This window comes from Carex rostrata, chromosome 5, assembly GCF_964058835.1.
Source record: "Carex rostrata chromosome 5, lpCarRost1.2, whole genome shotgun sequence".
In the NCBI taxonomy this organism is placed as follows: Eukaryota; Viridiplantae; Streptophyta; class Magnoliopsida; order Poales; family Cyperaceae; genus Carex; species Carex rostrata.
The window spans coordinates 1,644,765-1,657,421 of record NC_135922.1 but is presented as its reverse complement, the minus strand read 5'-3'; the positions used below and the strand labels follow the sequence as shown (position 1 = coordinate 1,657,421).

General features: G+C 38.9%; 1 protein-coding gene across 1 annotated transcript; it reads left to right on the top strand.

Annotated features, from left to right (window-relative positions):
- Window positions 1-450: 450 nt before the first annotated feature.
- On the top strand, window positions 451-7,073 carry LOC144554464 (flavonol 3-O-glucosyltransferase UGT89B1-like). Its single transcript, XM_078302781.1, has 6 exons — window positions 451-666; window positions 2,503-2,671; window positions 2,969-3,118; window positions 3,264-3,325; window positions 3,445-3,590; window positions 5,666-7,073. Exons 1-6 carry the CDS (start codon window positions 553-555, stop codon window positions 6,960-6,962), a joined length of 1,938 nt encoding a protein of 645 aa, XP_078158907.1. The 5' UTR covers window positions 451-552; the 3' UTR covers window positions 6,963-7,073.
- Window positions 7,074-12,657: the final 5,584 nt, after the last annotated feature.

The following is a 12,657-nucleotide window of genomic DNA, read 5'->3' as shown; positions in this document are numbered from 1 at the left end:
TGCTCTTCAGCAATTGGCGACTGTTGCGCACCAATAAAATAATGTGAAGTGTGAACACTTCATGCCTGGAATCTTGAGTTCACATCCTCTCCAATATCTGATAAGGGAATCTTTTACAATTGCTAGATCTGCACCGTTATTTTTTACTTGGCACGAATCTCAAGGCACAAAAATAATGGCCCCTACGGTGATCCAAATCTTAAACCAGATGAAATTTAATCTGAAATCGTAAAGTGAGGATGATCCTCTGCAATTAATACCTGAGAGGGAACGGATTCTGGAATCTTGCCATAAATAATGCAGTGCCTAGTTTTCCACGAATCTTCTGTTTTCGTGATTTGTGAGTCTTGTGACTGGTTGAATAATTCATTTGTGGAATAAGAAACAAAATAAAGCTACCTTCTTGATCACCTCCCGAGTCTCTTCTCCTTATTTCTAACATGCGTATCACATTTTACCACTCTCTCATTATATTCCTCATTTTACTCTTTTGACCTGTCAAACTCTATTACTGATTTTGCAACGAGAGACACAAACCAAACAAACCCAGCAATGGAAGCACATATCCTCCTAGTCCCCTTCCCGGCACAAGGCCACATCCCTCCATTTCTCGACTTAGCGCACCTCCTATCCCTTCGAAAACTCTCTCTCACTGACGTCGGGATAGTTTAAGAAGATAATAAGAGGAAGAAGAGAAACACTAGGAAGGAGAAAAGAAACACTCAAACACAATTTTAATTTCCAAAGTCTGCCTTTCTTACAACAAGAGGGAAGTATAAATAGTAAAACCTGGTTACATTTTCTAGGCTGCTATTAAAGCAAAACTAATTAAAGCATTTAAAATAAAGAGAAAACCAAAGCATCACAGTCAAAGATGGTTGAATTCACACCCTTTGACCATCTGATTTCACAAGAAACGAAACACCCATTTTAATTACCAAATCAATAAACGAAGCATCCAACTTAATTACATAATTCATTGAATTTTGTTCCGAATTCTGTACCGTTGTCATGCTCCCCTGGTTCGTTGAAGCTTGTCCCCAAGCTTGAATCATCACCATGATATTTATGAAGGTGATGCACATTAAAAATATTAGAGATATACATGTTGTCGGGAAGTTTGATGCGGTACGCGTTGTCTCCAAATTTTTCCAAGACTTTGTATGGACCAAATTTTTGCCGAGTAAGCTTGTTGTATTGCCCTTGGGGATACCGTTCTTTAGAGAGGTAAACCCAAACAAGTTCTCCAACCTCGAATGAAACAAAACGCCTCTTTGCATCTACGCTTTTCTTGTACTTGTCATAAGAGATTTTGATATTGGCGCGAACTTGTTGGTGAAGATCTTGAAGGTCTTTGACTCGCTCCTCGGCTGTTTTGGACTTTGCATTGGGACTTGCAATGGGAATTAAGTCCAGCAGACCTTTTGGTGTAGCGCCATACACGATGTAGAACGGTGAGAAACCGGTCGAACGGTTCACCGAACAGTTGTATTCAAACTCAATTTTCGGAAGTAAGACGTCCCATGTGCCAAAGGATGTCACTTGTGCACGAAGCATGTTAGCTAAGCTACGGTTGACCGCTTCGGTTTGTCCGTCAGTCTGCGGGTGGCAAGTAGTGCTAAACTTGAGCTCGGTACCAAGGCGATTCCACAACTCTTTCCAAAATATGCTCATGAATTTAACATCTCGGTCAGAAACTATGGAACTCGGTAGTCCCTGATGGCGCACCACTTCGATGAAAAACAATTCTGCCACTTTGCTAGCATCCAAGGTTGTTTTGCATGGTATAAAAGTTGCCATTTTACTGAAACGGTCGACAACTACATAGACACTATCATGCTTTTTGCGGGTCAGTGGTAGACCCACAACGAAGTCCATTGAAATGTCTTGCCATGGTTCGGTTGGAATGGGCAATGGCACATACAATCCTTGGTTGGTGTCGGTGCCTTTGGCGGCTTGACAGATTTGGCAACGCTTCACGAAATTCTTGATGTCCTTGTACATGCCCGGCCAATAAAAACGCTCCTTAACGAGTTGGAGGGTCTTGTCGAACCCGAAGTGACCCTGTGTGTGCAACTCACGGATAATTAGAAGTCGCAGTGATGTTTGCGAGATGCAAAGAGCCTTGTCTCGGAAAAGAAAACCATCACAAAGGATGTAATCATCTCGCTTCTGTTGTTCGACTTCATTAATGATGGTCCCGAAATCTGAATCTTGTCGAAGAGTTTGGGGTAGCTCCTCGAAACCAAGAGTTAATGCTTTCATTGAGGCGAGTAGAGAGTGACGGCGACTCAAGGCATCGGCTACTTTGTTGTTTGTGCCTGACTTGTGTACAATGGAGAAAGTGTACTCCTGTAAAGCCGAGACCCACTTGGCATGCCGGTCACTGAGTTTGCTTTGTTCATGCAAGAATTTAAGAGCTTGATGGTCGGTGTATAGTACAAACTCACGGTGAAGTAGGTAATGTCTCCAATGCTCGAGTGCTTTGACTACTGCATATAGCTCAAGGTCATACACCGGGTATTTGACTCGCGAACCTCCAAGTTTTTCGCTGAAGTAGGCCACAGGCTTCTTCTCTTGGGAAAGGACAGCTCCGATGCCCACTCGGGATACATCGCAATCAAGCTCAAACATCTTGTCAAAGTTGGGAAGAGCGAGCACGGGCGCTTGAGTAAGCAACACTTTTAACTTCTCAAAAGCTTGGTTGGCCTCTAGGTTCCATTCAAAAGAATTTTTCTTCAAGAGTTCAGTGATGGGAGCGGTGATGTTACTAAAATTCTTGATGAAACGTCGGTAAAAACCTGCGAGACCAAGGAAGGATCGGACTTCGGTCACGATTGTCGGTGTTGGCCATTCTTGGATTGCTTTTATTTTGTCGGTGTCGGGGCGGATACCGTTAGCAGCTATAACGAAGCCCAAAAAAACTAGCTTGTCTGTCATCCAAATGCACTTCTTGGGGTTGACGTAGAGGCTATTCTGGCGAAGTGTTTGAAGGACCTGTTGCACGTGATCCACATGTTCCTCTTTATTGCGACTATAGATGAGTATGTCGTCGAAATAGACAACCACAAACTTGTTAAGAAACGGCCGCAATACTTGGTTCATGATGCGCATGAAAGTGCTTGGCGCATTAGATAGTCCGAACGGCATGACAAGCCATTCAAACAGTCCTTCTTTTGTTTTGAATGCCGTCTTCCATTCATCACCCGGCTTGACTCGGATTTGATGATAACCGCTCTTCAAATCAACTTTTGAGAAAACAGTGGCACCGCTCAAGCTGTCAAGCATGTCTTCTAAGCGAGGGATCGGGAACCGATATTTGACGGTAATTCGGTTGACGGCCCGACTATCAACACACATCCGGAAAGACCCATCTTTCTTCGGGACGAGAAGGGCAGGTACGGCGCAAGGGCTTATACTTTCTCGCACAAAGCCTTTGTTCAGGAGTTCCTCGACTTGTCGCCTCAATTCTTCGTGATGCTGCGGTGTCATGCGATAATGAGCCTTGTTGGGGAGGCTAGCACCTGGCACCAAGTCGATTTGATGCTGGATATCTCGGAGAGGTGGCAGTCCTTCGGGAAGATCATCAGGTATTACGTCTTGGAACTCCGTGAGAACTGTTGTGATCGAACTGATTGGTTTTTCGGCTGTCTCAGTATGTGCAAAAGTCGTGGAGATCAAGGCATAGCACATGCCGAATTCCTTCATGTCAAACTCGAACTCATCTTGTGGCACACAAAGTTTCGTTGTGGCCTCTTTTGTCGCATTCTTTTGTATAGGTGTTAAAAGAACCTTCTTGTGGCCTTGTCGGATTGTGTAGGTGTGCTCTCTTCCGTCATATACGGCATGGTTGTTGAATTGCCAAGGTCGACCTAGAATGATATGTGATGCATCCATAGGCACGACGTCCGCTCGAATAGTTGTTGAGTAGTTAGGCCTGATAGAGAAAGCAAGTTGACACCTCTTGTCGACTCGGATTTCGACTTCTCGGCTGACCCATCCGAGTTTGTAGGGGTGCGGATGGGGCGTCGTGGTCAAGTTGAGTTTTTCGATCGTTTCTTCGGACACCATATTTTCCCAGCTTCCCGAGTCTATTATGATGTTGCACTTTTTATTGCCAACAGTGCAATTCGTCTTGAAAATAGCGTGTCGCTTCCAGTTTTCTTGTGTTGGTGGAGAGTAGCACAGACGCCTTGTTACAAAACTCTCGCCTTCAACATCTTCAGGGTCGGCTTGACAAAATGTCTCGTTGAAAGCCGCAATAAACTCATCATTTACTTCCTCATTCTCATCTTCTTCTTCTTTGCTAATCAAACTGGGTTTAGGTTTTGGACATTCACGAGCATAGTGACCCATGGCCCGACAATTATGGCATCGGATGTTTGCTTTGTTGAAATTGGAAATGGTGTTTGGTGGTGTCGGTAGAAGAGCAGGTTGTCGGGTAGGTTGCGAAGAAGAGGAGGAGGCGTGGTTGTTGGGTTTCGGGACTGTTTTTGGAATTTGCGAAGTAGTTTGGGATTGTAAGTTACCTCGGGGTGGTTGATAACTTCGAAAGCGTGATTGTTGTTGTTCCACAGCTTTGGCTTTGGCTTGTGCTTCTGACACATTATAGAATGTGTGAGCCACGAGAGCGTCTTGGATGGACAACTTGAGACCTGAAATATAGCGAGCAATCCTTTGATCCTCGGTCTCGTTGAGGTGGTTGCGTGCTCGAGCTTGTAAAAATCGTAGGTGTATTCATCCACACTACGGTTTCCTTGATTAAGTGCTTGTAACTGCTGATACATAGTTTGCCTATAGTTTAGCGGCAGAAACTCACGCGTCATCTCGCGCTTCAAATCATCCCACCGATTGATAGGCGGAATGTAGTCGTAGCAGCGTCGCATTTTAAAATTTTGCCACCATGCGGCAGCTCTCTCCTTGAAACGAATAGTTACCAAAGGTACTTGTTTGTCGGGAGGAACTTCCTTCAACTCGAAAATTTCTTCAACGGTGTTGCACCAATCCAAAAATTCATCGGGATTAAGGCTACCCGAAAATTCTGGGATGTCGACTCGCAAGCCTCCTTCCCATCGGTTTTCGCGAACGGAATTTGGGTTGGGTGGTGGAGGTTGATTGTTATGAGGTGGAGTGAATGGAGGGGGTGGCGGCGGCGGCTGAGGGTTTGGAGTGAGACGGTTGATGAGTTGGGTGAGTAGCTCCATGGTTTGCGTATGTTGCTGCTGTTGTTGCTCGAACATTTCGCGAAGGGTCGGTTCATCAGCCATTTGATTCGGAGTAGGGAGCTTCCGCAGACCTGGCTCTGATACCAATTGACGTCGGGATAGTTTAAGAAGATAATAAGAGGAAGAAGAGAAACACTAGGAAGGAGAAAAGAAACACTCAAACACAATTTTAATTTCCAAAGTCTGCCTTTCTTACAACAAGAGGGAAGTATAAATAGTAAAACCTGGTTACATTTTCTAGGCTGCTATTAAAGCAAAACTAATTAAAGCATTTAAAATAAAGAGAAAACCAAAGCATCACAGTCAAAGATGGTTGAATTCACACCCTTTGACCATCTGATTTCACAAGAAACGAAACACCCATTTTAATTACCAAATCAATAAACGAAGCATCCAACTTAATTACATAATTCATTGAATTCTGTTCCGAATTCTGTACCGTTGTCACTCACAATCGTTGTAACGCCTTCAAATCTCCCTCTTCTCGCCCCTCTCCTCTCTAAGTCCCCTTCCATTCAAACCCTCTCCCTTCCCTTTCCTTCCAACCCTACCATTTCTCTCGGCATCGAGAACATCAAGGGACTGCCTCCTGCCACCGTCCTTACATTTATGCACACTATTACCGGCCTCTATGAACCCCTTCTTGCATGGATTCAGTCCCAATCACATCATCCTGTCACAGCAATTATTTCAGATTTCTTCCATGGGTGGACGCAAAACTTAGCCGAGAAACTTGGCATCCCTCGCATCATTTTTACTCCATCTGGTGTTCTCGGTACATCAGTTCTGCACTCTCTCTTCCGTCGAATGCCACAACGACCCGACCCAACTGATGATAAGTATGTTGTTTCGTTTCCAGACATACCCAAAGCCCCATCGTATGAATGGAACAAGCTCTCCATGTTGTACAGGGCCTATGTAGAGGGAGATGAGGTTAGTGAATCGGTGAAGCGAAATTTCTTGTTGAACTTAAAGAGCTGGGGTATTATATCGAACACCTTTAAGGCCCTTGAGGGGGCCTACATGGAAAATCCATTGGAGGATTTAGGGTATCAGCGGGTCTGGGCAGTGGGGCCCCTGGCACCAAGTGATGGAGTACAGGACCGTGGGGGGACCAACACAGTCTCTTCTTCTAATGTGACCACGTGGCTTGACAAATGTCAAGAGGGATCGGTACTGTACATTTGTTTTGGCAGCCAGGCAATGATCACACCACAGCTAGCGACCTCACTTGCTGCTGCGCTGGAGAAAAGTGGGGTTCAATTTATATGGGTCTTGCTAGAAAGCACGGTTATACCCGAGGGCTTTGCGGAGAGGATGGCCCACAATCACAAAGGTATGATCATAAGGGGGTGGGCCCCCCAGGTGGCGATCTTGAGGCATGGGGCAGTGGGATGGTTCCTGACGCACTGCGGGTGGAACTCTATATCGGAATCTGTAGCAGCCGGGGTATCAATGCTGACGTGGCCGATGACTTCCGACCAGTACGTGAATGCAAAACTGCTGGTGGAGGAGGCGGGGGTGGCAATGAATGCATGGGAAGGTTTTGCGCCGCCACAAGAGGATGCATTGGCGACGGTCATGGCAGAAGCAATAATGGGGGAGAGAGGGAATGCCATCAGGGAGCGGTCGAGGGAGATGCAAATGACGGCAGCTGAGGCAGTGAGGGAAGGAGGAAGCTCTTCTAAGGATCTAGATGAGCTGGTGCATGAGCTATGGAAGCTGAAAGGAATGTGAGGGGCGCCAATTGTATTACGTTTTAGTGTATGTATTTTACAAAATCTGTGTGTACGTTTATAATTCTGTTTTAATTGAGAAGCAACTCAAGCTGTCAAGCTTAATCATCGTTTTTTTTTTAAATAAAAAATAAAATTTATAATTTACTATTTTTTAGCTTAATCATCGTTTTAATTAGCCTGCTATGTATTACTTTTTTTGTACTTTTTAAAGATAATTCAAGAATCTTAGTTTAATCAATATAGGCATGCAGAACATATATTATGAAGAGCAGCGCTGCATACTGAGATTGTTGGATTTAGAGACGTCTAATTACAATAATTAAGTTGGACATACGTGCATTATGATTATGATATCAAATACTGTCGCAAGATTATATTTATGTAATGATTAAAATATGCCAAACAATGTGATTAATTAAGTCATGGCATTATACGTATTTAAATAAGGTTTTGGATACAAATACATATAGAATAATGTTATTCAATTATAATTGTTAATGGACCGATTATAGTTGATTAAAATAATAGCAGTGATAAATTTAGGCTAAATAAGGAAATTGGAAACATTTATTTGGTTCTCGATTTAGCCCGAAATTTTCAGGAAAAGGTGTAAACTGACTTGCACACGTTTTCACATCTTTTGGCAAACTTGTTTCACAAGTTTTAGCTAGGCAAACTTGTTTCACAAGTTTTGCACTGCTATAAAAAGACTGGGTCTCCATGACCTTAAACTCATCATGATCATTCTCCACCGTCTTGCTCCATAAAAGACCAGATATTCTGCCTTCAATTTGTGAGATAGAAACAAGTAAGAGAGAGTTCAAGAGTTTTGGAAGGACTCGCTAGCCAAGTAATTTGTCGGTTGAGCGTGCGAGCAAGCCAATGAAGCCATCTTCACCGATTCCTTTGATATTGCTTGAGAGGCAATAGATGGAAGGCCATAAAGATAGAAAGTGAGTAGTTTCCGCTGTGCTTATTTAATTCTTACATTGATCTAGATTAAGGTTTTAAGTAAATTAGAAAAACCTGACCACGGGTTAACAGAGATTACTGGTTAACTCTGGGGGTTTAGCCACTGAATTTGAAAAATTAAATATAACATCCATACTTTGTCATATATTCATTGAATTTGATGCATAACAGTAAAAACTAAGGTTGTATGCAGCAAACTTCTTCAGCTCCATTTCCTACTCTTCATGAACTGCCCAAGTCTCCTTCTAATTTTCTCTTCTCACTCACCTCTATCTTCTTCTTTTTTCCTTTCTTTTCTCAAATTGAGCTGTGCTCATAACATAAAACAAGGAGATCATCAAATTTTTAAATGACAAGTTCCGAAAGGTTGTTTTTGTCTTTTAATTGTGGTTAAGTTCAAAATTATTGTGCAATGGACAAATAAGAAAGAGAAGAAAAAGTTAAATGACATATTTAATATAATAAATAGTAAAGGAGTAAATAAGAAATTGGAAAACTCTTTAAGGATACATGAGAAATTAATCCTTAATTAAAATAAAAAATAAAATATTATATTTCTGATAAATAATTTACTAGGACTTGTCTCCAGTAAATTATTTACCAGATTGGCAAGATTTAAAATTTTGTTCAAATTGTGTGTAGAATTGGAATTTTGTTATTTTTTTATATTAATAAAAAAATTCGGTGATTTGAGCATATGCCAGTATGACCAGTCACTGTAACAAATAAACAATATTGTCAAGATATAGTTGACTTTCATTTTGACAAGTCAAAGTAGCATTTAATAGACCCATTTCCACAGCAATAGAAAACATCAAATTATATGGTAATAATACTGATATTAGCATTTAATAACCCACCTTCTAAAATGTATCTATTGAACCGGGACCACATTTAAATTCAATAAGTGTATGCCTAAATTTTGTAAAAAAAAATAAAAAATAAAATTTTATTTTATTTTTATTATAGAAGATATCTATTGAACCGGAATCACATTTAAATTCTGTGAATATATGCCTAAATTCTGTAAACAAAAAAAAAATATTTTTATTTTTATTTGTAGAATTATGTAGGATGACCAGCAGTGTTGTAAACAACGGTATGCGGTCGTCGGACGGATAGAGTACCGCCAAGCGATTAATCATCCATAATCAGGAATAATCAGTCAATTAGTTAAAAAAATCCATAACGGTTTCGTCACTGCCAATAATTAATCGGCTGATTAATCGGCCTAAACGAACGTTTTTAGTTGACAAGTCGATTATTGGGAAAGCTTCTTCTTTTACTTTGCAATTAGTACAAGTTTGTAGCTGCTGTCTTCATTGACTAAAATAATTTTAATGTTTGGAAATATTACTCATTCGCTTTGTCCTTTTCAGTCGTGTTAAAATTATACTAAAATCAGCGGTCATGCTTTCATTTTTCCAGTAATAGAACAGATTTTTACTACCATTCAAAAAACCTCAGTAAAAAGAAAAAAAAAAAAACCTGAATTTGTCGTTAGTTTCATATTTTCTGATGTATTCTCCTTTTTTTACTAGCTGGGAGATGCTTCTGATTTGTATTTTTTTTTCTTCCCCTTCCTTTTTTTTTAATTAATAATCCCCTCAAATCAGCAGTCATGTATTTATGTTTGGACTAATGGAGTAATTAACTAATTTTAGGACAATATTAGTTTAGTTCGATATTGATTGCATAATTCTATCATCTAATAATATATTATTATTGTCTTTTCTTGTTTCTGACTAAAAAAAAAAAACTTTATTTCTAAAACCACATTCAGATACACCAACAAATTGAATATTGAATATTTTGATTTTCTCTTATTCCCAACCACAATTAATTAAGCATCATAGTCAACGCAAATATCAAGCGTGCTTTTGTCTAACAACCAGTTGCAAGTTGACAACTTAAGTTTAGTCTTGTTTAAAAGTAAAATATATATTCACGTTGAAAAGATCCGCAAATAAAAGCACACAAAATTGAACTAACTAATAATAAAAAAAAATAAAAGTCTGAAATTTCAAATAAAGTGATCTTTCATGAAAATTTCAGACTGTTAAAACTTCAAGTTATTAGATATACAGTGAAACATACTTTTTAATTGACATGATTTGTTAATAGAGAAATGTTCTGGTACCCAGAGCCATCAAATCCGAGCTCGTCCCCGAACTGGTTTAACTGGGTTTAACTGTCTGCTAATAACGAAAATTTGTTAATTTGCCATTAATTAACGCATCGATGTTTTAACGCATTGCTATTTTACATTGATTGCTTTAAATGTTAGCTTTGCACGGTTTTGTCTTGCGCTTTAATTTCGTGGACAGTCTGTTAGGAGGAGTTGTAATCACTAATCCCCGAGCTAGTCCCCCATCTTATTAACAGTCATGTAATCATTAATTAACTACTTACTTGAACGTACTTTAAAGTACAATTTAAACCCAGTTAGCTCGGGGACGCGATGGGGGATTGGTTCTAATTTTAATTATGCAAATTAACAGCTTTTGATATTTAATAACTAAAAATACAGTCTCCATTTTGAACAAGTAATCCATTAAATGAATATTTTTCAATGTTTGTAAACACAGGTTTATATACTTTAAAATGTGTTTGTAAACACAGGTTTATATGTTTGAAACACAGATTTTTTAATTTTTGTAAACACGGGTTTATATACTTTAAAATGTGTTTGTAAACACAAGTTTATATACTTTAAAATGTGTTTGTCAACACAGGTTTATATGTTTGTAACAAAATTTTCAATGTTTGTAAACACAGGTTTATATGTTTTAAAATGTGTTTGTAAACACAGGTTTATATGCACAAATTTTCATTGTTTTGTTTATGTTGTTTTCTTGCTAGTATATATTGGTTTACTTGTTTTATACATAGATTTATATGCTTTAAAATGTGTTTGTAAACACATGTTTATATGTTTGTAAACACAGATTTTTCAATGTTTGTAAACACATGTTTATATGCTTTAAAATGTATTTGTAAACACAAGTTTATATGCACAAATTTTCAATGCTTTGTTTATGTTGTTTGTTTACCAGTACATATTGGTTTACATGCTTTACTTGTTCACATGTACTGTTCCTGGCACATTCTGCACAAATGAAGAAAATTTGTGCTGGGGGACGCCCTCGGGGATTAGTACAAATTTAGATGTATAAATTTCGTGCTCAGGGACGCGCTTGGGGATTGGTTCTAGTTTAGATCTGTAAATTTTTGCTCGGGGACGAATTTGGGGATTCGTTTTTTTTTTTAAAATGAAAATTTAACTCATTTACAATGAAAGTTAAACACTTGAATGCAGTAGATTAAACGCTTTCCTTTATATGTTTAAATTATACGATTGTTTCGCCGCATTTGGCGGTGTTTTTATTAAATTTGTTTAACAGAGCGTTTTTCTCTTCATGCAGCGAAATTCTATATAATAAAGAAAGATTGGGACTGTTATTGCGTTGTATGAAGTAAAACCTGATCTTTTTGTCGTCGATATTCTAGAAGGTTGGGGGACGCGCACGGGTACTTTATTTGGGATACAATTGATTCCTTCTCTTATAAAATCAAAGTAAAAAATTAAAATAATTTAAAAGTTAAAATAATTAACTTTTGTCACAGTCAAAATTTGCTATGATCGAAAATATTTAGTATGGAGCATGTAAAACTGCTCTTAAGGTTTGATACAAAAAACATATGGTTTTTCTTTCTAAAATTTGTGTTCTAAATTTGATTCACTATTTGCGTTCTCTTAATGATCTTAAATTTGATTCCTTATCTCCACTGAGGCTCCAGTAAATGGAGAAACAATCAACAGCAATTTAGCAAAAATTTTGAAGTCTGATCAGATTGATCTGCATGGTTTTTAAAACAGATTCAAGGGAGTAGAATGGGAAGTAAAATGAGCCCTTTAATTTGCAAAGCAATTTAGCCCATATATATATATTTTACGTGCAGCTTTGAATGTGGTGCTTGATAAAAATGTTTTTATGTGGTGAATCATGCATTCATATATGGCACTTGAATGTAATAAAACATATTCATTTGTATTCGTATAAAATAAAGGCATATATCTCTTGTTTCGAATAATTAAAGAAATATGTACCATGTCTTTAAGGACTCCGTTTTTAATTAAGTTTATATATATAAATTGGACATCAATCGATCCAATTAAAGAAGTTATCATGTATATATAAGACCAATTAAACTCTAGTCAAATTTTAGGGCCCCTGAGTACATGGCAACCAGATCACCTGCCCCCTAGTGTAGGAAATTCTTGCTCCTAGAGCCACTGCCGAGTGGGACCAGAGTCACTTTTAGGAGCAGGAATTTCCTAATCCCAGGGATGCAGTAGATTCGGTCTCGAGTACATGACCCTTATTTCTTTTTATTTTAAAACAGCCGGAAATTCCTACTATAAGCATACATGCATGAGCAGTGGCGGAACCAGGAATGAAAACTAGGGAGGGCCTAACTAGTTTCTAATTAATAAATGTCTTCAGCTTGATCCCAGCCTCCCACCGGCTCAATCAAATGAAGAAGCGAAATAGGCAAATAGCAAATGAGGGTTTTTTTTTGTTTTGCTCTCTGACCCCAGCAGAAACAACCAAATGAAATGAAGCCTTTTTTGTTTTTGTTTTTGTTTTACTCCTTTGTCCCAGCGGCTCAACAAAAGGAAAGTATTTTTTAATTAGCTAAGATGGCAAGATGCGAAC

What these genes read in the sequence shown, in the direction of transcription:
- LOC144554464 (XM_078302781.1), top strand. Translation starts at nt 553, where the DNA reads ATGGAAGCACATATCCTCCTAGTCCCCTTCCCGGCACAAGGCCACATC. An exon ending in CTCTCACTGACGTCGGGATA is followed by an intron (nt 667 to 2,502) that starts GTTTAAGAAGAT and finishes TACTGCATATAG; the next exon opens with CTCAAGGTCATACACCGGGT. An exon ending in TCGGGAACCGATATTTGACG is followed by an intron (nt 3,326 to 3,444) that starts GTAATTCGGTTG and finishes GCCTTTGTTCAG; the next exon opens with GAGTTCCTCGACTTGTCGCC.